At 39.2% G+C, this 26,669-nt stretch overlaps 2 protein-coding genes across 4 annotated transcripts; both read left to right on the top strand.

Annotated features, from left to right (window-relative positions):
• Positions 1 to 2,997: 2,997 nt before the first annotated feature.
• On the top strand, positions 2,998 to 12,894 carry enpp5 (ectonucleotide pyrophosphatase/phosphodiesterase 5). Of its 2 annotated transcripts, XM_088324406.1 has the most exons (5): positions 2,998 to 3,235; positions 8,827 to 9,685; positions 10,183 to 10,359; positions 10,643 to 10,848; positions 10,928 to 12,894. In XM_088324406.1, exons 2-5 carry the CDS (start codon positions 8,839 to 8,841, stop codon positions 10,934 to 10,936), a joined length of 1,239 nt encoding a protein of 412 aa, XP_088180532.1. In that variant the 5' UTR covers positions 2,998 to 3,235; positions 8,827 to 8,838; the 3' UTR covers positions 10,937 to 12,894. The 2 variants fall into 2 exon arrangements, with proteins under 2 accessions (XP_088180532.1, XP_088180531.1); XM_088324405.1 differs by having other exon boundaries at positions 10,643 to 12,894.
• A 1,330-nt stretch (positions 12,895 to 14,224) lies between these two features.
• clic5b (CLIC family member 5b) lies at positions 14,225 to 26,303 on the top strand. Of its 2 annotated transcripts, none has more exons than XM_088324407.1 (6): positions 14,225 to 14,832; positions 21,336 to 21,445; positions 21,515 to 21,640; positions 22,143 to 22,249; positions 23,243 to 23,424; positions 25,815 to 26,303. In XM_088324407.1, exons 1-6 carry the CDS (start codon positions 14,389 to 14,391, stop codon positions 25,977 to 25,979), a joined length of 1,134 nt encoding a protein of 377 aa, XP_088180533.1. In that variant the 5' UTR covers positions 14,225 to 14,388; the 3' UTR covers positions 25,980 to 26,303. The 2 variants fall into 2 exon arrangements, with proteins under 2 accessions (XP_088180533.1, XP_088180534.1); XM_088324408.1 differs by lacking the exon at positions 14,225 to 14,832 and adding an exon at positions 17,709 to 17,924.
• Positions 26,304 to 26,669: the final 366 nt, after the last annotated feature.

Genomic DNA, 26,669 nt, shown 5'->3' on the forward strand with positions numbered 1-26,669 from the left:
GACCTTTTCGACCGACTCACCCCATAAAGCACGTACTGTGCGTGAGGGACCTCCCCTGCTGGCAAGTCCGGGAATTTTCCTAGGTGGCCAGCTATTGCCCACAGGTCCTCGGCAGCGCTGCACTCCCCAAAAAAGTGCCTCACAGACTCCTGGGCGCCACAGCCAGGTCGAGGGCAGGTCGAAATCGCTGACATTCCTCGGTGGTGCATGACGGCTCTGACTGAGAGAACCTCATGAGCCACCATCCATGACAGGTCCCGTAGTCTGTTTGGGAGGGCAGAATGATTCACGTTGCTCCAGACCGTTGTAGGCTTGCCAAACGCAAGCCCCCGCACAGGACTCACTGTTGCTCGCTCCTTGCACAATAGCAATAAGGGCCCTGTGGTTTTGTAAAGTGTTACATTCTTGTGTTTCTGTTGGGATTATATACGTATATTTATCCTACAGTTGACACAAATATGTTATAAGTGTTCTCAGCCCTTTTTGTATAGTTTTCAGCCTAAGCTGTTCCTCAAGGCCATGAGTTTTTGTTTCTGTCTCTTTCACATTCCAGTGGGTGCACCCTGACCTGTGCATGCCATAACTCAAGTTGTTTTTCTCCAAGAACCTGAATATCAGAAGGGAGGGTTCGGAGACGTCTTCAGAGAGAGCGAGCGAGGAGGAGATTCTAACAGCTTGGTCTCCGCGGCTCTCATAATGATGATTAATAAAATAACCAATTCTAAAGAACCGATTCTCTTTGTCTTTTATTTCAGAGCATTTTATTATAAATGTTGGAGACTTGAACCTAACAGTTTCTGAATCAAATTTCTTTAAAAAGTCCCGAATAAAAAGATGTGTTGGTGGCAAGTTCAAGGACACTGGTATCAAGTGATTGTTTGGTACAAGTTTTAGCTTCCGCAAGTACGAGCCCATCCAGAACCGGGTCATCGCTTGACTTTTCGGGTTGTTGGATGGGCCCACAGCGTTTTGGAAGTGGAGGGAGACATATTTGCTCCCCAGGAATAGCTGGAGGTCAGGCACCCCTTTTCCCCCTTTTTCTTTTTCATTGTATCTCTCTTTATCCTTTCTCACTTTGAGCCCCGGATAAAGTGAAAGATGGCTCGGTCCAGTTGTAAAAGCACGTTTCTTTTGGGCATAAAAACTGAACTGATTGATAAAAGTAATGGGAGGATGATCGCTTTGATGATTAGGTTCTTCCCCTCTATTGCCAATTTTCTGGGCTCCAAAAAACAAGTCTTTGCCTAACTTTCCCTGTCACATCATCCCAGTTGGTCTCGCCTCCTCCATTCACATTGAATTTTATCCCTAGAATTTTCTGGTCTGTCTTTAACACAGTCAGTGGGAGTCCTGATTTTTCTGTCTCTGCCCACGGTCCATAAATCTTCGCTTGTGTCTTTTCTCTATTGAGCCTTGACCCAGACGCCCTCCCAAACAGGTCAGTCAAGTCAAGGGCTCTTCTAACGGATAAGAGGTCAGTACATAAAATATTAAAATCATCCATGTACAAAACACACTTAGTAATTTGTCCCCCACTTTCTGGGATATTGATCCCTTCGACAATTCTATCTTTTCTTAAAATCTGTGCAAAAGGTTGTATGCAAAGAAGATAGAGAAGGGCAACCCTGACGTACACCGCAGTTGATCTCTACTGCTTCCAAATAAATTCCTGTTAATCATGAATTTGCTGTAGACATTTCGATACAGCAGTCCCACCCACTTCAATGTATTATTGGCGAAAACCCCATCTTTGCAGTATCCTGAAGAGGTATTGGTGCGAGACTCGCTCAAAGGCTTTCTCAAAGTCTAGGTTTAGGACCACTAGTCGCATGTTTCTGTCTCTCGCATAACAAATGGTGTCACGGATCAGCATGAGACTGTCGCTGGTCTTCCTTCCCACGATGGCACAGGTTTGGTCCGGATCAACCAAGTCTCCTAAGACTACAGACATACGTGTTGCTAAAAGCTTGCTGAAGAGTTTACATTCCACATTTAAAAGAGTTATGGGTCGCCAGTTTTTTAAGTCAGTTTTGTCCCCTTTTTTGTGCAATAGAGTCACTATCCCGATTCTGAAACTGTCTGGCATGTTGTCTCGACTGGAAAATTCGTTAAAAACAATAATCAGATCTGGTGCTAAAATATCCCAAAAAGTCCGATACAATTCGAGGCTGAGCCCGTCCTCCCCCGGGCGATTTTCCTTTTTTAAAATTCTTTATACAATCATCCAGTTGGTCTTGGGTAAAATCCGATGCTAAAAAGGGGTCTTGACGCACTGATCTAGAGATATAATCTAATACATGCCCCATTTCATTCTCATGTGTTTCTTTCCTTTCATATAATTTTTTGTAGTAGTCTTCGACTAATTTGGTTATTTCACTACTTTCCTTTGTTATAAGCCCGTTTTAGTTTTGAAGTTTAAAAAGCCCGTCACTTTTGCTCATATTTTTTTTTAATAGCGCGTACATTTTTCCCCTTCTTCTATTTCTCTTTCTTAGCTTCTTAGTATGTTGCCTTTGCTATTTATTCCCGCCAAAGCGTTTAGTTCTTGTTTGATCTCTCTGATTTCATCCTTAAATGCCGACATTTATTGTGTAAATATTGTGTAAATTATAAGTATAACCGTATCCTCCTTGTTTTATACCCTTTTCTTCTCTGTTCCTTTATCTTCTTGTTTTTTTACCTCACTGTGAATGTGTGAAACTAGAGTGTCATGCCCAATTTCGTTGTCACAATATGTTAACCCATTTTGTAAAAATGACAATAAAGGTATATTCTATTCTATTCTATTCTAAAGTCAATCCCCTTTTGTGTTAGGGTAAAATAACGTTGGAGCCTTCTTTGTAGTCCCGACGTGCGTTTCATCACTTTAAGTTTCTTATTTTTCCCTGCTTTTACTTTCACAGATCTTAATTTTCATCAGTAGGCAGATTTTCTCACTGATCTTTTAAACCCCCACACCGATTCCATATGACGTCATCAAAGCAGCGCACTTGTCGGTCACTCTCCCCCAATAAGCGACGTTGCATTCGTTATCCCCTTCCTTCATCGTTGTACGCTGCGTGCAAAACAAACGATGAATTATATTTTAGGACTGCTTTGTTGACACGAGTCGCCTTCGAATGTCAACCTAGTCAAATAGCTTGCCAAATAGGCGGGACTTCCTTCCGCCTGTAAGCGGAGTTGGGCTGTTTATCTCCGTGCACACATATTAACAGTGCAAAGATCCGCCAGCGAGGTAAGCCTAACGAAGCTGCGTTCAATGTCAATGTCAATATGTGCCTTTTTGAAAAAAACAAAACAAAAACGTCTGTTCCATCCTGTCGCCGGTGCAAAAGCTCCAAAATGTCTGACTGGTATACTAACGGTTGCAGCCATCCTTGCGCTTTGCTTTTTTATGTTGTGTTGATAGTCATTTTATTTTCAATTCGAACTCGAAAATATGCATGATTATTTTTCTTCTTTTGTGTCATATTTGCTTGTTGTTGTTCGAAATATAAACGGCAGGTTATCGCAGACCGGGTTGTGATCCCCTCCCTGGAGATAGAATCGATGAAAATGCGTTATAACTTATAACAATGATGTAATAAACGAAGCTTGCAGTTATATGCGTGGTAATGCATATATGCTAAATTAAGTTCCTGTCAGTTGACGTGTATTGTGTACTAGGTCACACCAAAAGTATTTACAGTATATAAATTTATTTAAACGTAAATACTTATGTAATAGCAATAGCAAACCCACAAACATGAATTATACACAAAAAGAACAACCGATCTGCTAATATTTAGTTATTGACTATTTTTTCCATGCCTGAACTAAAATGTGCATGTCCAATATTACAACTAGTATCTAGCCATGAGGGTTATAACACAAGAATAACATGCAAACATGTACAAGCAACCCCCCAAATATGACAGACTAAAAGCAACAAATATATAAAAAAAACTTGTATGTAATGTGCAAACAAAGTCACCTTGACAATTTGAGTTATTTTGTCTCACATTGCAAAAGACGGTCTACAGCTTCCTAATAGAGTTTAATTAAATGAGAATAAAATACACACTTAAATTTAAAGTGGTGATGTTCAAAGAGTCAAGAATTGTTAGCTTGACGACTAACAATGAGTCATCAAGACAACCCGCAAAATCATCAGCAGCTCACTACCCAGTTTGGAGGACATTCACCGCTTGGGCTACTGCAGCAGAGCCAACATAATTAAGGACAGTCTGGTGGCGCCCATCACTCTCCACACCAATAATTAAGGACTTACTAATTCTAAAAAAAAAAAATTAAAAAAAAAAAAAATTCTAAAAAAAAAAAAAAAAATCGCACCGGCAGTTAAATCATGTAGAGGAAACATCCGACCTACATCTACCTGTAATTAGGGACTATGGCCAGCAGAAGCTCATTTAAAAAAAATAAAATAATGCCTGGCATCGCAGTGCATAACATCCGGTAAACATATGACAATTTTGGCACCCATTCAGTACAGCAATTACCTGTAATCTGTAATCTTACACTGTAATTAACCCATGAGAGGTTAGTTGGAAACTAAACCCAATTCATACATCAGACAGCGCTTGTTTTTAGTCAATCAGAAGGTGTGGCTGACGACAGCTCGTGGCTGCCGATTTAGGTCGGCCATCTGAGTATCACAAACAATGTGCATGTGATCCACACGCTTGTACAGTGCATACCTGTCAACCTCCACGTCTACATGCCCTTACAAACTGTCGGATTTTCCCTTACAAAATACAAAAAAATCTTACACCATATTTTTTTTTTCAAACGTGTTTATTTATGTAGTTTAACATGTTATATTGTACACGTGTTTTGTTATATCATTCTATATACTGGACTGTCTCAGAAAATTAGAATATTGTGATAAAGTTCTTTATTTTCTGTAATGCAATTAAAAAAACAAAAATGTCATACATTCTGGATTCATTACACATCAACTGAACTATTTCAAGCCTTTTATTATTTGAATATTGCTGATTTTGGCTTACAGCTGAAAAAAACTCAAAAATCCTATCTCAAAATATTAGAATACTTCCTCAGACCAAGTAAAAAAATAATTTTATAACAGCAAAACTAAATCAAACATTTGAAAATGTCCATTGATGCACTCAGTACTTGGTTGGGAATCCTTTTGCACGGATTACTGCATCAATCCGGCGTGGCATGGAGGCAATCAGCCTGTGGCATTGCTGAGGTGTTATTGATGCCCAGGATGCTTCGATAGCGGCCTTCAGCTCATTTGCATTTGTAGGTCTGGTGTCTTTCATCTTCATCTTAACTATACCCCACAAATTCTCGATGGGGTTCAGGTCAGGGGAATTAGCAGGCCAATCAAGGACAGTGATGCCATGGTCAGTGCACCAGTTACTGGTGGTTTTGGCACTGTGGGCAGGTGCCAGATCATGCTGGAAAATGAAATCCTCATCTCCATAGAGCTTTTCAGCAGATGGAAGCATGTAGTGCTCTAAAATCTCTTGGTACACAGTTGCATTTACTCTGGACTTGATGAAACACAGTGGACCAACACCAGCAGCTGACATGGCTCCCCAAACCATTGCTGACTGTGGGAACTTCACACTGGATTTCAAGCAACTTGGATTTTGCTCTTCTCCAGCCTTTCTCCAGACTCTGGCGCCTTGACTTCCAAATGAAATGCAAAACTTGCTTTAGTCTGAAAAGAGGACTTTGGACCACTCTGCAACTGTCCAGTGCTTCTTCTCCATAGCCCAAGTCAGACGCTTCTTCCGTTGTCTTGAGTTCAGAAGTGGCTTGACCATGGGAATACGGCTATTGTAGCCCATTTCCCGGACACGTCTGTGAACTGTGGCTTTTGATACCTGGACTCCAGTTTCAGCCCACTGTCTTTGAAGCTCCCCCAAATTCTGGCAGCGGCTCTTCGTCACAATTTTGTTAAGGCTGCGGTCATCTCTCTTGGTTGTGCAGCGTTTCCGGCCACATTTTTCCCTTCCAACAGACTTTTTGTGGATATGCTTTGAAACTGCACTCTGTGAACAGCCTGCTCTTTGAGAATTTTCCTTTTGTGTCTTACCCCCCTGATGGAGGGTATCAATGATGGTCCTCTGGACAGCAGTCTTCCCCGTACTTGTGATTTAGTTTACTGAACCAAGCTGAGTGTTTTTAAGGCTCAGGAAACCCTCGCAAGGTGTTTCGAGTTAATTAGATGATTCAGGTGATTAGTTGAATAGCCTACTTGTATACTTTTTCATGACATTCTAATATTTTAAGATAGGATTTTTGAGTTTTCTTAAGCTGTAAGCCAAATTCAGCAATATTAAAATAATAAAAGGCTTGAAATAGTTCAGTTGTTGTGTAATGAATCCAGAATGTATGACATTTTTGTTTTTTTAATTGCATTACAGAAAATAAAGAACTTTATCACAATATTCTAATTTTCTGAGACAGTCCAGTATATTCTTAATAAAAAAATAAAATGAAAAATAAAATCAAGAACAACTGTTATCAGCGTAACTAAAATATCCCTTAATAACACTTTAAATTTAAATTTGTAGATAAAGATATTTTTGGAGGAAAAACTTATTTGGCATTTCTATTTTGTAAACCAAAACTACAATATCAACCATTGATGTCTAGTGCCTAATTTCGACTCCCCTGCAAAATTCTCCCCCCTCGCGTGAACGCGCATTCTGCTGCGCTTCCGACAATAGCTTTATTGTTTTAATAAGCTTATTATATAAAATACGATTGCTATTGTCGGAAGCGCAGCAGAATGCGCGTTCACGCGAGGGGGGGGATGCAGGGGAGTCTAAATTAGGCACTACAGCGGCAGACGCACGCGTACAGTAGCATCAAACGCTCGCTTCGTTTGCAACAAAAAAAACGATGCCGAGATAGAGGCTATCGCGGCGAACTCATTTGACTCGATTGATTTGCCGATTCGTGATAGTCGGTGTACCGTGGGACCTCGGTTATTGCAGTTGATGGGGACCAAAACCACCCGCGAAAAGTGAAATTCTGCGAAGTAGCGACACCCTTTCAAAAATGCTTAAAGAATATATTTTATTTTTTTATTTTTATTTTTTTTAATCATTTTATTTGTTTATTATTTTTTAGACCTGCGAAGCTCTGAACCCTCGAACAAAGAACCACAAAGTAGCGACGCCCCTTCAAAAATGCTTTAAAAAAAGAAAAATTTAAAAAATATTTTATTCTAGTATTATTATTTTTTTAGACCAGCGAAGCTCTGAACCCACGGACGTGGAACCACGAAGTAGTGACGCCCCTTCAAAAATGCTTAAAAAATATATATATATTTTTTATTTTTATTTTTTTAAATTATTTTATTTTATTATTATTTTTTAGACCTGCGAAGCTCTGAACCCGCGAACATGGAACCACAAAGTAGCGACGCCCCTTCAAATATGCTTAAAAAAAATAATATATATATATTTTCCAATTATTTTATTTTATTATTATTATTTTTGGGGCCCGCGAAGCTCTGAATCCGCGAACGTCGAAGCGCGAAGTAGCAAGCTCCCACTGTATACCGGATGGAACCCATAATTGAAAAATTTGCGTTTTTCCGTACAGATTTTCTTGTACGCCGTACACGTCTTAAAATGCATAATAAACGTACTTTGTACGGCAGAAACGTACACGTTGACAGGTATGACAGTGTTTTGTATCAAAATAGTTTGAGAGTGTGTCTGGGGCACTTGTGATGTAGATCAGAGGTATCCACAACGATTGGTAGGGGTGAAGTTTGTCCCTTCTTTCTCAGCCAAAAACTAAATTTAGGAAATGTTAGAGATGGATAAAGGCATATCGGCAGCCTCACGATCAACTCAACATGCAGGGGATTGATGGGAATCAGAACAAAGTTCTTTGTTCTCAGTGTTTTATTTTTATCAATTTGCAGTTTACGCTGCTTTTTGTTTCGGCCACTATATTTCCTCCGCATGTGATACATGGATACCATAACTATGGTGGGCGTGGCTTAGCACCTGCTGTTGGATGTATGAAATGTAAGTCATATGTTACCAGTATACATGTGTTTTATGTATTATTTTTCAATGAAAAATATAGAAAATTAAATTATATCAAGGTGCAGTTAATTTCTACATCTCCCTCTGTTATGTCCAGGTGCAATCTTTGATAATAGACGTAGACGAACAGAGCTAAATAGTCAAGTCAAGTCACGTTTATTCGCATAGCCCTTAATCACAAAGATTCTCAAACAACTGCACAGACCACAGATTATTGAAAACTCCAGACTATTATGACACCATCCCCTGATCTAAAACCTACATGAGGGCAAGGAAAAACACAAAAACCTCAACATGAGAAAAATGAAGAAACCTTGGAGGGACCGCACGAGGCGAATTTTAGCGATGTTGCAAAGATGGAAAAAAGCTGTTCTAGTAATGTTCTCAAAGTGTGTTTGAAAGGACAGATTGGGGACAAATATGACACCTACATTTTTGACTGAGTCACTCTGGGTGGTAGAACATTTGTCAATGTTCAGAGCAGTTTTCTAGATCAAGTCACGGCATTTAGGGATGCCAAGACAGTCTTTTATTGACTTTACAGGAACCAAAACCTGAGCAATTTGTCAATTTTATTAATTTATAAATCACAGATCCACAGGTTATCCAAAATCAGAATCGTGTAGAATCTTGTTCTGTAACAAAAGAGGCAGCAGTAGTTTCAAGCATGGGCACTAGTTACATGCTGCCACAGCATAATTTGAAATTCCAGGAATTCCATGAGAATGATGGTCAACTCACTAATATAATCAGACAGCTACTTTGTCTTCTTTGTCGACAGGTTTTCCACATCATGCTGAGTCAGCTGAAACTCAGAGGTCTGGGCCTTCTGCCCACCTTCCTAACCGTCATGCTGCCTTTAGTTCTCCTTCAAAGCTCAGAGCGTCCCAAGTTGATCCTAGTGTCCTTTGATGGCTTTCGTTGGGATTACGTGAATCGTGTTCCCATGCCCAACTTTCACACCCTGATGCAAGAAGGCGTGTCAGTGGATCAGGTGAAAAATGCGTACATCACCAAGACTTTACCCAACCACTACACCCTGGTGACGGGCCTTTATGCGGAGTTTCACGGCATCGTGGCCAATATCATGTTCGACCCAGTCCTCAACCGCTCCTTCTCTATGAATGCGGACAGCTTATACGAGCCCCAATGGTGGGAGCAGGCAGTGCCCTTGTGGCTTACCATCCAAAATTCTGGAGGGCGAAGCGGTGGGGCCATGTGGCCTGGTACCGACGTGAAGATCCATGGGAAGTTCCCTACCCACTACCTCCCGTACAACGCCTCATCCAGCTTCCAAACCAGAGTGGAGCGCCTGCTCGAGTGGTTTTTGGCTCCCGATGAGGAGGCGGTGGATTTCGGCCTTCTATACTGGGAAGAACCGGACGTCAGCGGGCACGATTTTGGACCCGAAAGCTCCCAGATGGACGCAGTCATCGCAGACGTGGATGAGAAACTCGGCTTCCTGCTCAATGAGCTTAAGAAGGCGGGGCTTTATGAGAGGGTCAACCTGGTGGTGACCAGTGACCACGGCATGATGCAGCTCTACCCGGATAAGATCATAGAACTGGACCAGTATGTGAGCAGGGACTTGTACACCATGGTGGACAGGAGTCCCGTGGTGTCAATACTGCCCAAAGAAGGTAACTCTTACTAGGCAGAATCCAAAGTTGTTCCAGTTATTCTGTTTCTTCTAATACTCTAAGGTTCTAATTAGAAAGGAATTGTTCAGATTTCTTTTGGCCACAATATATTGCCCTCTAGACTGGACAATAATTAATGGGACATGGCTTGACACTGTGACCAAATTACTCGCATGTGATGGAAAATGTAATCAGTGTGGTTGTAAAAAATATAAGGTTGATATATTAAGTTTGCTTTTCAATTTGCTTCTCACTGTGGCACTAGGAGCAAGAGTACAATTAAATGATGTGCTGTGTGAAGTGTAGAGGTCAATGTGGTCCAGAAAGACGTAATGGTCCTCCAAAAGTATCCGGGGTAAAGTCCAAACAATGTGCTAATCATTTAACAAAGGTGTCACTAAAAATGTATCATAACAAGACTAAAAAATGTGACCTTGTCACCGTGACACATATTGTAGGCCATTATTTTTAAATCCTAACTGTATCATTTACTTCAGGGAAGTCGGAAGAGGTGTACAGCAAGTTAGTCAACGCCAACCCTTACATGACGGTCTACCGGAAGGACACCGTCCCCGAGCGTCTTCACTACCGCCATAATGTCAGGATCATGCCCATCTTATTGGAGGCTCAGGAAGGCTGGACCATCAGACAGAACCGGAGTGCATCACGCATGCGTATGTCTCCACACCTCGTTTATTATATTTTGTGTTACGCCTCCTCCCTCTGTTCTATTATTAGGTGTGCCGGAGTTGTTGAACAAAGAACTGAATCCTGCTTGATGTGGGTGTAAGGTTCCTCTTCCATTCCGAAAGCATACTCTCTTGAACATTTTCTTGGTTCTGAAAAGGCTTTTTATGTAACATTTTAAAATGTTCGCCTTGAAAAGTACATGTGTATAACTGTGAACCGAATCCCAAGACTATTTCTGTGTTCAAGGCAGTTTTGGTCTCTCCTCAGGGGGAAATCACGGCTACGATAACACGCTCCGAAGCATGCACCCAGTCTTCGTGGCCCGGGGTCCAGCCTTCCGCCAGAACTACGTTAAGTCTACCATGCACTCCGTAGATCTGTACCCGCTCATGTGCCACATCCTGGCTGTTCCACCACTGCCCAACAACGGTTCCCTCTTGAATGTCCGGGACCTTCTCAAACCAGAGCCCACGGTGCCGGCTCCCGTTGTCCCCACCCCCCCGGACTTCGCCGTAGTAGTGGGTTCCTTACTGGGTGTTCTTCTGGTTGCAGGCTTTTTGATGGTGTTTGTGCAGCAGGTGACGCTCAAGCAGCTGCCCAATCTCAAATACACCAGTAGGGAGATGTCACAGCCTCTGCTGCAAGAGGACTTGCACCTGTAGCCAAAAGAAACGCTGGACTGGTACCCTTGATCCTGGTGGATGTCCTATCAGAAGTGGGTGGGGGGTTCGGAACCAACGTGGATGCTTTTCATGGTAGAACTTTAAAACCTAAATGTGAAGTTTGTAGTTTTTGTTTAAGTTTCAAAGGGGTGAAACATTTTTGGTAATGTTCTGGCAAACTTCCGTTTGTTAGCTTGGAAACTAACTTAAGCTAACTTCAAATGGATCTTTACCACCAATTACAGTAAAAAACTCCCTACAATTTTGCAACCTTAACCTCTTCGTTGTCCCAGTGTGCTCATGCTTCCAATTTTCAGTCTCATTATGTTTTTTTGTCTAGTATGCCACAATTATTCAAAGGGAGAAAGTGGTGCCCCATGTTTACACAAGAACAGGAGCTTATTTCACAATGACAGGTATCATTACTGCGGCACCTGATGAGTGGATACGGGTTTGAACAATTTATTGACACTTTTAACAGCAATTAAGTGGATAAAGTCAACTTAAAAACTAATTTAGGATCCAACATGATTTCAACTCTGGGTTGTGAAGTCTGGATCTTTGTTCTCCAACTGTTTTTATTAATTTTTTTTCTTTACATTTCCCAATGATAGCTGTGACGTTGTATGTGTAAAGAGACACAAAATGTCTTGAATGTCCTGTTTTTTTAGTGTTTTGCTTCAATGAATGGCAGGTCTTTTTTATGGCTCCAAAGCAAATTTGCATTCCTGAAGTATCTATACCGTTTGTCATTTCTCACATTTCTGCACAAAATCACCATCAATTATGACATGATCTTTGTTAAAATCATGCCTGTTTTAACTAAAACCACCCAAACATTTATGGACTATCATATTTTAATGAGAATGGAGTGGAAACAATGGCATAAGGGGGAGGAATAAGTTGGGAAACCCTCTGCCTAAGGAACAATACCTCTCTCAAAAGAAAACGTGCTATGCCGACGTTTCCGATTTTAATTCCTTGACATCCTGGTTAAGGTTGATGTACTAAAAAAAAATAAACCTTCAGATGTCCGCTTGATTAAAAGCTAACCAGTAACATGAAGTAGTTGTAGCAGCAGCACAACTTCATGTTTCTAGAGCAGCAAATTAAAATATAAATACACTGAACCATTTTGCATAGTACAGTAGGACCTTAACCAGAATATCAACATAAAAAATTATTTTTTTCACCCTAATATCATACTGTGTTTAACATGGCAATCCTTCCATTTAGAATCCTCACGTGTTTTTTAGTGTTTGTGTGTCGTCCGTTTTTTTTTTTAAATATTTCAATGTTGGTGGAATGTGAAGTGCAGTTTTCCCACTGTGAACATTTTCTCTCTGAGAGTTTAGTTTTTCACTTTGTAGCTTCAGGCCAGAACTGTTCCTGCGATTTGCACTACATGACCGATAGGGGGCAGTAGTCAATAGGTTTTGTGTACTTTACACTTCATGTTGTAGTGGGAGAAAATGAATATGTATGTTAGGTTGCCTCTGCAAAAAAAGAATTTGAAATGAACGTATTAACAAAGTGTTGACACGTTATTCAGTATTTCTCCGTCTTTACCGCTTTCAGATTATTATAGCGTTAACAAGGTACTTTATTTCCCCCCCAAACGACACTGTGATAGATGGGTTTTTTCAATTTCTATATCTTTTCAGACCAAAAGACAAAAGTGTCTTGCTGACAAATGAATGAAATGCACAAAAAAAAAAAAAAAATACTCGAATGATATGATGAAACGAATGATTGCCAAATGTGTTGCATTTTCTAAAATGTAACAAACTGGGTCAAGGAATGTATTGAATTTGCTAAAATGACACAAAGCCTTCTGAAATAAAATAAAAAAAGTCACGTTGTGGGTTCAAGTTTTTTTATTTCATGATTTTTCTTTATTCCAATATAATTGATACATTATTAACATTGATATAGTGAAAAAGTAGTTATTTTAGAATGTAAAGTGCATGCATTGGAAAGTGTTAAAACTATAGAGCAAGAAAAGAGAGAACAAATGTTTAGAATTAAAATAATTACACACAGAAAATTAAAAAAATGCAAAAAGGAAAACAAACGTGAAAATGATTAAGACAGGGTTATGCTTTTTTCTTTCATCAATAATAATTTAAAGGGACAGTGTAAGTAGTGCAAAAGTATCATTCAGAAAACAAAACATTGATTTGAATATAAGGCAAAAATACAGGATCATACCAATGTTCATTTTTATAAAAGAAATCATAGGTTGATAAATGTGTACTGCTTTTACACAGTAAAATCCCTATTTAGGTCACCGCCACGTTTGTCTGGCAACCTGCCGCCACGCTATGCTCTGTGGCACTGGCCGTTGCTCGCACCAGACAACACAGTGCCATCTAGTGGTCACATATTACACATTGGGGCTCTAAACACAAGTCTAGTAAGGGCAACTTTCTTTATAGGGTAGTATTAAACAAAAGTAATAAGCAAATGTAAAACGTGTTTTTTAAACAATAAGCATTTAGCATTGACAGCTTAAATGGACACTGTAGTATTTGACCACTTAATGTCACTGTGATGTGTAGTGCAACCAAAAGTGAGTGCTGAAGAGCACAGGGAAGAATACAAACCACAAACACTGAAATGGACCAAGCCCGCCATTTTTCTCATTTTTTGCCCAGGCTTTCACAAGGTTTTTGGTACAATATGTAAAATAAATAATTTATTGACCTACAAGTATTTTAAAAAATGCACATTTATAGGATACTCTATGTATTTTTGCTTATTGTTCACATCTATATTTTTCTATATAGATGAATGATTTTTTTCCTACTAGGAAGCATTAAATAATACACAATGTCCCTTTAAGACATCAATGGCAGTTAATGAGTTATTGTAATTGACCAAACCCCCCTCTAAAAAACGAAACCAAAAAAAACTAGAACGTAACTTGCCTTACTACTTCTCTTTTCTCACTCATTCACTGCCACGGACGTCAACAGCTGTCTTTGGCAGCGAACAGGTTGATGCCAAAAATGTGTTTGCCCGTCATTGGCATTGAAAGAGTTAAAATGCATAATCAGTTTCAGTTATGCAAGCATTAAGTCATCTTGATTGTGTGTAGAGTACGCATGGAGCCTTGCAGGCTCTGATGTGGAGGGGGGGCTAACTTTTGTAAATGATCAGTGAGCTGCCTGGTTCAAAGGTCCAGCTCAGGGAGTCGGCGCTGGAATTTGACCCAGTAGGTGTCGGCTAAGATTCAGTCTTCCTGGAGGGCACCAACACGACCACTTCTTTTCTGCACAACTCTCACGGGAGAAAAAAAAAACTAAAGAAAAAAACTAAACAGAAAACCCAGAAGACCAAAAAACAAAGATGGAAGTGTCAAGGGATGATGTCATGGTCCACGTCTCAGCCAAGGGAGACCACACTTCCCCCGACTACATGGACACCCGGGATGAAGACAAACGAAGCCGCTCTTCCTCTTCTTCCTCTTCGTCCTCGTCTTCCTCCGGACATGAAGAAAAGGAGAAACTGGAGCAAGAGATGAAAGAGACGATGGAGGTGAAGACGCTTATCCAGGAGACTCCACCGGAGGAGGTGAACAGAGCGTCCAGACGCTCCTCGTCCTCATCTTCTTCCTCGGAGGTGGACAACACCGAAGACGGGATGCTTATGGCCTACAAGCACCAAGAGTCCCACAGTGAAGCGGACCAGGCGGTGGACTACAGTATCAAAACCTTGGAGAACCTCACCCTGGACCAAACTGGCCTCGCTCCAGCAGAACCTGATCATCCAGTCATCTCGCTCTTTGTCAAGGTAGGATCAATTGTGCATTATTAAGTCTGCTTTCTTCCTTCTCCAGTCAACATGGAACAACTCAAAATTCTTACGATTTCTAACTTTATGGATCTCCTTTTTCTCCGATACTGTCCAAAATTTATTCTGGTTCCAAAATGTGAATTACTGTAGCACCCCGGGATACGACATTAATCTGTTGGTGGGGATCTCAAAGAGAAACTGCTCTATTGCGGGCAAAGAAACCTATGGTTCTACGTTCCAAGCAACCATAAAAACATAAAAATAAGTACTCCTTAAGTGTAATGTACGTGTGACTTGACCTGGTCAAGTGTAACAGTTGGTGGATGAAAAGCTTCTAGGCTGCTTTTAAAACTTCCACATACGAAGATGGTCACGACTATTAATTTTTAATAATAGTCCTGATCAACAATTCGGTACAACCATGCAATTTAGCGAGGATAGCTATTGGTGTGCCTTCTTAGTATTTTTTAATAATCGCAAGCTTTGTTTTCCAGGTGCCTTTGATTATCACTTTAGCATCACTGCAAATCTTGCAACCCAGAGCTACAAATACAGTTCAAAAAAGTACAGGATAGTATTGCTGATTTGCTTAGTCTTTACAATGCATTTGAGATTCTAAACTTCATGGAGAAAGGCATTGTGGGAGGTAGTTCAGCCAAAAGCGTATTGACATTTTCATGACATTGTCACACAAAACACTAAAAGACCGGCATTTTATATGACATTGACCAACAGTAGATAGGATTTTCGGAAATGCAACTCATCATATGCAAAAACATCAACAAGTTTAGATTTTGTATTAAATCATTTGCTGTTAATGTCATATGGTGGGGAATATACCGTGAAAATGGGCAAAAAAACCAAACCCATCTTATTCCATACCATAAAGTGAAACCTCGTAAGGCGGGAACGCCACATCCCGAGGTCTACTTCACAGTTATTACAACAATAATTACAAACATAGTAACAGAGAAAAGTTTTTAAAGCAGCTGAAAAACAAAATGTCCTCATCTAATGAGTCGTGACATTTGTAGCAGTGAGGAGGGGAGTGTCCGCACATTTACAACAAGGGGTGATGTGCACATATGTCTTATCTTCATTTGACATTCCAGATAAGCATTGAGCAGAGATCACCTTTGTGAGGCACCACGCCCAGGTTTTGCACATGTATGCACTTTCGGGTTCACTTATTGACTTACTAGCTTACTTTCGAATGAACGAGTGAATTGACGTTTATTGCCGTCGATGGCACTGAATGTAATGAGAACAGGTAATCGATTTGCTATGATTTTTTGTGCCTTTTTAAAAAACTAAGTTATGAATAAATCAATGATTTATCACCATTTAATTATATATAAATCGCGAACTTGTGAAAAAGTGATATAATTCATGTGTCAGAAGAAGTCAAAGGATTCGCATTGTCTTGGTTTTTGACGGGTGTTATTGTTTCACAGGCGAGTGAATGATTAGCCACACAAGTCACTGATTTCAACCATTATATTTAAAGGCATCATTTAATGGCTAAACCATCATGGGAATAGAATTATTTGCTCCTGATTTTATGATGCTTGCTCACTTCAAAGAGTCAAGATCTCTCTTTCAGTTTGATATTCTATACAGAAAAATCTCATGCCCACTTGAGTCACACACCAAAAAACCGTACAAGCTCTCATAAAGTTGTATTTGTTAGACCTGTGATCAGCTCTCAACATTTTTTCATGTGATCTACTTTTTAGGAAATATTTTTCAGTCAAATACGCTCAACCAGAGCATACCTTGTTTTTAAATTTTGTCAGAGATATTCTAAAAAGGAATACAAGTTTTGTGAATATAATATTGGACTTTTCCAAATTATTCTATAGTATTCTATTTGATCAAGTATAAACAATTATAGCAAAACTTTTCATATCGTAATACTAAAAATATATCAAAGATAAATACTTAAAGTTTCTTTTTTTCTTCAACCAACAGAGCATTTTTTTCATATTGCCATTAAAAAAGTTAAAAAATACTACATTTATACAAAAAATACAATCAAAAAATTCATGTTAAAATCTGATTTTAGTTCCAGGCATTTTAACTAGTAAAAATAGATGACTTATAATGAATAAAGGGCAGCACGGCGGCGCAGTGGTTAGCGTGTGTGCGGCACAGTTCTGAGGTCATAAGATCGAACCTTCCTGTGTGGAGTTTACATGTTCTCCCTGTGATTGCGTGGGTTTACTCCGGGCTCTCCGGTTTTTTCTTCCACATTCCAAAAACATACATGTCTAGTGAATTGGCCTGACTGAATTGGCCCTAGGTGTGAATAAGCGAGTTAGTTGTCTGTCCCTGTGTGCCCTGCAACTGGCTGGCAACCAGTTCAGGGTGTCCCCTGCCCACTGCCCGAAGATAGCTGAGATGGGCTCCAGCACCCCCGGGACCCTACTGAGGATAAGCGGTGCAGATAATGGATGGATAAAATGAATAACTCAGATGCAATTTTCACACAACGAAAAACCTCTAACACCCCTAAAAAAAAAAAAGAGTATTATGAATTCACGTTGTAGTTATTTTTCATGTAATGAAAATGATCAAAAATCTATTTAATTTTCATAATTTGCATGTATTTTTATTATTTCATACATCGTATTTAAATATTTATTTTTAAGCTTTTGTCAGTTAGATTTTTTATTTTTTATTTTACAAGAGCACAAGCTTGAGTATCCCCGCGATTCTGATCTCACTTTCTCCATGTGCCGTAAATGTGGACATGCATTATTAAAAACACAGCTCAGGCCATGCCCCCCCCATCCCCCTCCTTCCTTTTTTTTCCCCCTCGCAGCATATAGCCTGACACCTGTTTGCACTCGGTGTCATTGAACGCTTAGCTGCTTGCTTTCCAGCTGCTTTCCTGGATAAATCAGACTTCCGACTGCATCAGCTGACTTTGCGACCACTTTGGGAGCGCTCTGTTGCATAATTGGACTTTGACACATGTGTGTAGTTTGTCAGTAGGATGTCATAGCGTGGCACTTTTGGGTTTTTGGTAGGGAAGAGGAAGCATGTCAAGTCCCGAAAGGGAGCCTGAGATTGAACTTTTTGTCAAGGTAAGACCCCTTCAAAAAAGTAAATTCTTATTTTTTGCAAGTGTGAGATACATGCATGTGTTAAGAGTAACACAATAGTGCAGCTAAAGTTACCTGGGATGCTGGGTGATGTGCAACATCATCTTCTGTGGAGCTCGCTGCTGTTTGTTCTGCCTTTCAGCGCCCCCAGAGACTCCATTGCGTACCTGAGGCAGGTGGCATAAAGTTAATAGAAAATAAATCATCCCCACGGGAAGTGTGGCAAATTAATCAACATGAAAAAATGTTGGAAAACTTCTACAGAACCACAGTGGCGAGCATACTGGCAGACGGCAATTATGGTGTGGTATGCTGAGTGCATGGCAGGAGAGTGAAAAGCCTTACAGAGAGTCATCAATACAGCTCAGAAAATCATTGGTTGCTCTCTGCTAGGGTTAAATGATTAACAGAAATGTAATCATATTGTGATGCAATGTAGTGCGTTTGATTTCTTTTTGAGTAATGGGGTCTTTGGCTAACAATAATTGTTTCAGTTCGGGTTTTCACGGCGCCGGACAATCAGAAGCAAGTTTTAACGACACTAGCCAATAAAGGCAAGGCAAAGTTTGCAAGCAGCAGCCTATAACACTTAATGGAAACCTAAGGGTGCCATAAATGCAATTAATAAAAATGTAATTGAAAAAAAAATCCTTTAAATGAATATTTAATTAATAAAATATCTTGATTTTGACATAATTGCCCTGGTTCTATCAAAAAACATTTTTTAACAAAGTTTCATTTAAAAACTTTATTTTGCCCAAAGCCCTTTTGTATATCCAAATGCCGTCTTGGCAAATGCTGTTTTGCCGAAGCCTGGTTCGCCATGTGACGTTTTGAGCGATTGCATTTTGCACAACGACTCTTTCGGTCACTCAAAGTTGGAGGGTGGGGCCCGTAAGATCGATTATTTTTCCTGGACATTGGTTATGCCTGTCCTACCACTGCCATCAAACCACTTCTGACAAAAATGGCTAACTTTAGCTGTGTTTCTGAAACTTGTGACTTCAGTAGATCACATTGAAAAAACTGCCATGGGATATTTTTACAAATACAGATTTTTTTTTTAATAATCTGGATAATTGTTGCTACTCTGAATGCCCAAATCGATGACTTCATTACACATACTTCTCAAATAAATGAGCACCGTGTGCATGTGGAATATATGCACTGGTCGTCCACAGTTTGAGATTCCACGCGAAGCACACAGATTCTGGTTAACTGTTTGGAGTTTAAAAATTGCAAGCATATTTAGTGTGCCACGAAGGATAGCAGAAGAGGGTTTACGGTAAGTTACTTATCAATGGTCATTATTTTTGTTTATAAAATATAATAAAAATTTGTTCAATTGTTTAATTTTACAGCATCGCCTGACGATGGACAAAAAAGTTTGTGGCAGAGACGGACAAATAGATAATTGCAGAGTCTACTACTTGAGTCGGTCTCAAGGAATCACCGACTCGCGTCGTTAGCCCAGGCTCTCGATTTGAGTGGCAGCAAGAGCCATCTTGCAAAGTGAAGAATTGGAAAATGCAAATGTTCCAAACGTCATGTGGAGAACCAGGCTTTGGCAAAACAGCATTAGCTAAAACAGTGTTCTGATATACAAAAGGGCTTTGGGCAAAATGACATTTTTTAAATAAAACATACTGTATTATTTAAATGTTCATTTTAATAATTGAATTATGGCATTCTTGGGCTTCCATACCCCACACACACATGTTTCAGCAGACATACACCCTAACAAAGCTTCCCAGAAGAGCGCGCCGCTTTCTTAGGGTTAAAGCATGTCACTATGATTAAGTACTCACAAATAAACAAAACTAGCATAGAAAATGCAATTGTGTTTCAAAACCGAAAATCGCATCGAATTTTGCAATACTGCTCTGTTTTCAAAAACCGTAAAACCCTACTTTGTGCTCACTCTGGGGTACATTGCCAACAACATTGTTAAGGATTCCTTTCACCCTGGCCAGTCCACAAGGACTATTTTGTACATATCGCCTGTCTTAATACTTATTGAACTTGTTCTTTTTCTTTAAAGTCCTTTTACATGTTTATCCTAGAGCGGCACATCTAATATTGTTGTAAACAATCTATACTGCGTTGTTATCAAGGACAATATACTAAGGAATATGGCCGAGATGGCCCAACATTAGTTCGACAACTGCTACTACGAATCATCATAAGTCATCCTATGAGTGTGTTTTGCCCGCGTCAACTGACCGCCATTATTTGACAATGTACATGCCGTGTTGTTTTTGTGCGCCAACAATGACATGCACCGGCCCCCCAATTCAAGCAGACCCTGCAATTTTGCCTCCGCGTGTTTGCATGGGACACATTTATAATTTAGACGGCCGCCTTTGGTGAGCGCGCTCAGACGTGTGCTGAAATGTGAGCTCGTGAAAAAAAAAAAAAAAAAGCGTGCACGCTGCATAGGTATTTTTTCACGGGGAAGGTTTAAATTTCATATCCTGATGTTTTTAGTAAATGAAAGATTGCTTAATATGTCAAAAAATTGAGATATTTTTAGGGGGCATTTTATTTGTAATTTTGCGGTTATTGTTGTTAATAATTGTGTGTGTACATATAAACATTGAATAGCCAATAAACCTTTTTTCTATTTCAGGTTTGATTTTGGAGTAAGAACGGCTGATACTGGAATTATGTTCGTACAGAAGATGTTCGAAAAATATTCTGGAGATGTTAAAATAAAGCTAAAATGCAAAGAACTCCACACACAGATGCCCCAAGATGTCTTTGCACTTAATCTTTATTACCACATTTCCAGAATGTAAGCACAAGCATTAACCCATTATTCACCATATTTATTCCAAAACCACTATTTAAAGTTAAAGTGTGTATATATTTTTTCAGACACCCTGTTGATAGGTAGGTGATAAGTATATATATTTTGCTATTTATTTACATTTAAAATTTAAATTAAGCAGAATTTTAGACGGGTCCTCGACCTTTTTTAATCTGAGACCTACTGTTTTGTTTCTGATTAGGGCATAGGGCCAGTTTAATATAGATTTCTAAAATAACAATAAAACTTGTCTTTATGTTGCTACCATGTTAATACCAGTTTGTAATATTAGAAGTAGGGTTAAGATAACCTCAGTCAACCACTAAATAATGTCAGTTAGAACCCAATTTTACTAGAAAATCACAAATACCCATTATTGGTGAGCTATTATCAGAACCAGTCCGCGGACTACTCAGGTGTTCTTAGGAATCTATCTGATGCCGGCGAGCACCACATTGGTGACCCCTGGTACAAACCTTTATTTTGGTCAATTTTATAACAAATGATTAACTGCTTGAAGCATGCAAACCGTACATCTATTTTAAGCCTTTTTGTTGACAATTATTTGGCCCAACTTTTGCCAGGCGGGCAGTGACGGCGAGAGTATCGGCAACTGTCCCTTCTCACAGCGCCTCTTCATGATCTTGTGGCTCAAAGGCGTCGTCTTTAATGTCACCACTGTTGACCTCAAGAGGTGAGTGGGGATTTATTCACTCAAACAAAATAATCGATAACTGTCGAGTTGTAACTCCATTCGTTTTAGGAAACCGACAGACCTGAATAACCTGGCACCTGGCACCCACCCACCATTCCTCACCTACAATGGAGAGGTCAAGACAGACATCAACAAGATCGAGGAGTTCCTTGAGGACATGCTGGCCCCGCCTAAGTAATACACACAAACTAGGTCAAAGTCAGGTTTGGAGTTGGTTTTAACCTGGTAGCAACCCTAAAAGCTAGTGAATCAATCCCTCACCTTAAAAATGTTCTCCGTGACTTAAAAATATTCTACTTGCTGACGCCATCTTCTGTCGGAAATCATCATCGCAGCCACTTGTCAAACTTGTTGCGTGTGCAACTATGTGAAATTCTTAGATAAACTCTTCCTTTCTCATCTTTTTTGAAACAGTAATTTTCTTACTTTCACCGTTTTCATCCTCTTTTCCACAGAGGGTAACAGTAAGTTAAAAGCACATAGACACGGTGGGATTTTTTAAAGCCCCTTTAACTCAGTTGGGCATTGTTAACACATACGTAATAGAGAAAATTTACCTCAAACTATGCACCCCACCTTTAAATATTTTACTTTGTAGAAGTGCACGCCTACTTTCGGCCCTAACTGTATTTATAATAATGATTCTGGTAATAACAATAATTACTCCTCTGGTAAGGTATCCTAAACTGGCAGCCAAGCACAAAGAGTCCAACACAGCAGGCAATGACATCTTTGCCAAATTCTCAGCCTTCATCAAGAACACCAGAATGGACGCTAATGATGGTGAGCAACATTTTTAAGTAATACTTTATAATAGGATGATGGCTGGATGACTTGGGGAAAAATTAAATGTCATTTGCATTAGTTAGTTTATATCAGGGGGCAAGAACCCTAACAGTTGAAAGAGCCGTCTAATAAAATGAAAATTAATAAAGACGATGTTTGTAGCAGCAAAAATAAAATGCCTCATAAAAGTCAATTTCAAATTTAATAAAAAGATTTTCACATTTTTGGAAAAACTTGTGGTTAGTGTAAGAGGATAAAAAATGTCAAAACAAAATGTACAAACATTTTCCTTTCCATCTTTTTTCATTTTCTAATATGTTTTAAAAAGAAGCCCCATCGAACCACTCAGACATCGCTAAAGATCTGAATGCGGCTCTAGAGCCATAAGTTGCTGAACCCTGACTTGATCATAATCATTTTTATTAGATAACGATAAACTCCACCAAACATTTGTAGAAACTGAAACGGATAAAACCCTATGCAATATGTTTCTACTAAAATTACTGTATTTAAATCAGTTTTAGTGCACATTTAACTTTTAAGGCTTGTGCAAAAATACAATTTATAGTTTGCTTGAATGCAACGGTAAAGTAGTTTCGAACTCTTGTTTGATGATCGGCACCAGCTTGGGTTAATTTGAATTGCATTCAAACACCTAAAATTGATTTTACCTAGATATGAATTTTATTTATATCCCAGCCCTAAAGAGAGGGTAGAAATATCGATGCCGATTTTAAAATGAATCTTTGTAATAATTAATTATATACATGGAATAACAAATTAAACAATTTAAAAGAATGATTAAATTAATGATAACAAAGCCTATCAATACCTTCCTTGAAAATCAACGAGCACATGTTGAAATAATAAGATTCCCCAGTAGAGGACAGCAGACTCCATTGTATGCATTCAACTAAAGAAAACTCTGCTGCTATCTAGTGGAGATCCTCCATCTCTGAAGCTTGCTCGTCTAATCCTGCATGTTCGCAGCGCTTGAAAAAGGTCTGACCCGGGCCCTGAACAAGTTGGACGATTACCTGAACAGTCCTCTGCCCGATGAGATCGATGCCAACAGCAGGGAGGAGGAAAAGGAGTCCAGGAGAAGATTTCTGGACGGAAACGAGCTGACACTGGCAGACTGCAACCTGCTCCCCAAGCTGCACATCGTCAAGGTAGGAAGACACGGAGAAATAATTCAGTTTACATTTAAAATATAAGGCGACCAACAAAAAGTCGAAAGAAATCATGAAGGAAAGAATCACGAGTGTCTGCCATTTCTTCGCAAAGCAAAGGATTTCCTGAGTTGACAAAATTAGCCTATTGAATCGCATTAAAACGAAATAGAACATGCATGCAAGTTAATTAAAAGACCCCCCAAAACTCATAAAAGGTATCGTCACTACATTTGGTCTTAATGCAACTTAAAAGCAACAAAAAATGATCAACGATCAAAGTCAGTTATTTAGATTTATGCTCAATTAGGAAACTTCCAGAGTTCTTACAAATAAAATAAACTGGACATTTTCCCTCAAATCAAAAACGTGGTGGGCATGTCTCATGGACAGACCCACAAAAAAAGCCTAAAAAACGCAGAACGTTGGCTGATTTTGCTTAGTGTCATTCTAGAAACGTTTAAAGCTACATATAAATACAAGTCAAGTTATGTTTATTTGTGAAGCCCTTAATCACAAGGAGTCTCAAAGGGCTTCACAGACTATTACAGATTTCTATTACATCATCCCCTGATCTAAAACCTACATGAGGGCAAGGAAAAACTCAAAAACCTCAGCATGAGGGAAAAAAAAGAAACCTTGACGCACATGAGGTAATCCCCCTTCCAGGATGAAAAGGCTGCAACGGATGCTGCATTAACAATGAAATTTTAAAAAAGGCTATCGCCACCAATCCCAGTACAGGAAAATCCGAGACCGAGAGACAGTCCTTCCCTATATATTATATAGATATGATTTTATTATATCTTGTTTTTAACTCCCTTTTTAAATTTGAACTTTTTTTGTAAACATTGTACACCAATGCTGCAGAGAAAATTTCATTGGCTTTTTATGTTAACAACAATAAAGAATTAGAAAACTATTGCAACTCTATCCTGGTCCAAGTCATACACAAAAAAAGATAGGTGTGATTCGATTACCATGTAAATTATGAAACAGACCGGAAAAATGACAAAATTCCAAACGAAACACCAATGTTTCACTGCAACACACTTGAATACAATTGGAAAATGCATCTCCAAACTAAATTGATTTAATTTTCACTGCATTTTATCCAACTCGAGAAGCCATGCAGTCTGAATATCCACGAAAAAATAGCATAAAAAAACTTTTTAAACAAATTATTTACGTTTTGAAAGTCATTCTTGTTCTTTTTATAAATTTTATTTTTAATTAAAATGTTTTACTGAATATGGAAACTTTGCTGTTAAGATTTCATATTATAGAAAGGAGTTTAAGCTTCTTAACACTTCTGCAAAGACACGAAGGTGCATTTTAAAAAAATGTTTTATTTTTCATATTGCCTTAAACTGTGACTTTTATCTAGAGCAAAGTCATGTCGGGGTGGGTTTCCTCAATGTTTTCTGGTTGATTGATCAGGGTTTGTACACCTTTAATGGACTTTCAAAGCCAATCTTTTCAATTTTCTCCAATACCATTAATAAAAACCCTGTGTAAATCACATGTTTTGCAGAGCCATAAATATATCATCAATTTCCATATGTGTTTTTTAATCTTATACAGTATTTGCATTTATCAAGACATATTATTAGTTGTCGAGTGATTCACAAATATATTTGTTATTGAGACAAACCTCTCCCCGTTTAGGTGTTGAGTAAAAATTATCATAATATTTGAATTACATTTTCAGTTGCAAGAAGTTTCGCTCATTACAATTTACCACTGGAAAGCTCTATCTTAAATTTTTGCATAATTGATACGAAATCCTTGTACTAATAAACAGGGCACTATGAAATGTGTAAGTGTAGTATGCACCTGTCCACTCGGACCCGGCCCCTAGGGGCTGATTATGCTTCATAGAACAATGCCATACAAACTAATAGCAGTTGCCGTTAATGAATGAACGAATGAAACCATTTCAAACATGAGAAAACAAAACTCAAACTGAAAAAGTAGGAAGAAATGCAATTGCAAAGCAAAGCCACCAGAGACTAGTGTAGGCATCATTTTTAAGCAGACTTGAAATACCGGGCAACAATTTCAAGCATCTCACCCAAAATTCAAGCACTTTATAATACTTAAAAACCAAACATGTAAGCATTTTCAAGGTTTTTAAGCATCCATACAAACCCTGATTAATACTCTGACAGTGGTTCTTCGCGAGTGGCGGCTGGCTTTGGGGAATGCAGTAGACATATTTAAAACTAAAGGTCATCATTTGACACTTTTTCCCTTGTGCGTCTCTCAGCATTGTCTCACGGGCCATATAAAATGACATGGCGGACGAGCAGTTTGACTCATGTGTTCTAAGAAGTCAAGACTGAGAATTCTGTCTACCGGAAGAGATTTTTCAAATCTGTGTTTTCCAGGTGGTGGCTAAGAAGTACCGAAACTACGACATCCCCTCAGACATGACGGGTATCCAGCGCTACTTAAAGAACGCCGCAGCCCGCGACGAGTTCAACAACACATGCGCGGCCGACTCCGAGATCGAGATGGCCTACAAAGACGTGGCCAAGAGGCTGGCCAAGTAGTCGCTTCGCTGGCGCCGAGCTTCCGTTCCCGAGAATTTATTAGTTTAAGGATGCTCAAACGCACTCAGATGTGACGGATGGGCTCGATCTCGCTGTCTGTATTTATTCCTCTTGTGACACAATGCTCCCTTTCACGAGTACCGCGAAGCTTTTGACTCACGGGTGCATGGCGGCGCTGAGATTTATTTATCCCACGCGCCCCGCGGACGTCTCGCCTGACTCCTATGTTTATTATTGAGCCCCCGCTGAGCATGGTCTTTCCCCCGGGACGTCGACGTCCATGTTCCTCTTGATCCTCATTAAACTCCATTTGTTTCGCCTCTGCAGGCTTTCTCTTTACTCTCATGCAGAATTTTTATGACACTCAACCACAAATCTGTAAGAAAGTGCAAAGTCACGAGTTAAAAAAAAAAAGTACAAGTGAAACAAAACTGTTAACTAAAATTGAATCGATTATTTCACGATAGTGATCTAATCCTGAAACAATCAGTAATTGTAATGACCCCAAAATGTTTTATTATATATTTTTATTTTCATAATTCTGTACATTCCTTCTACAAATCTTGAATAATTTGTCTCATAAGTATTTTTTTTCTTCACTAATAGGCTATTGTATTTGTTTTATTAAAAATCATCAATATTTATTCACATTTAGCATTTCCTTCTGGTAAAATTACGATTATAGTGTGT

This window comes from Urocampus carinirostris, chromosome 20, assembly GCF_059441175.1.
Source record: "Urocampus carinirostris isolate Australia breed hairy pipefish chromosome 20, RoL_Ucar_1.0, whole genome shotgun sequence".
NCBI classification, from domain to species: domain Eukaryota; kingdom Metazoa; phylum Chordata; class Actinopteri; order Syngnathiformes; family Syngnathidae; genus Urocampus; species Urocampus carinirostris.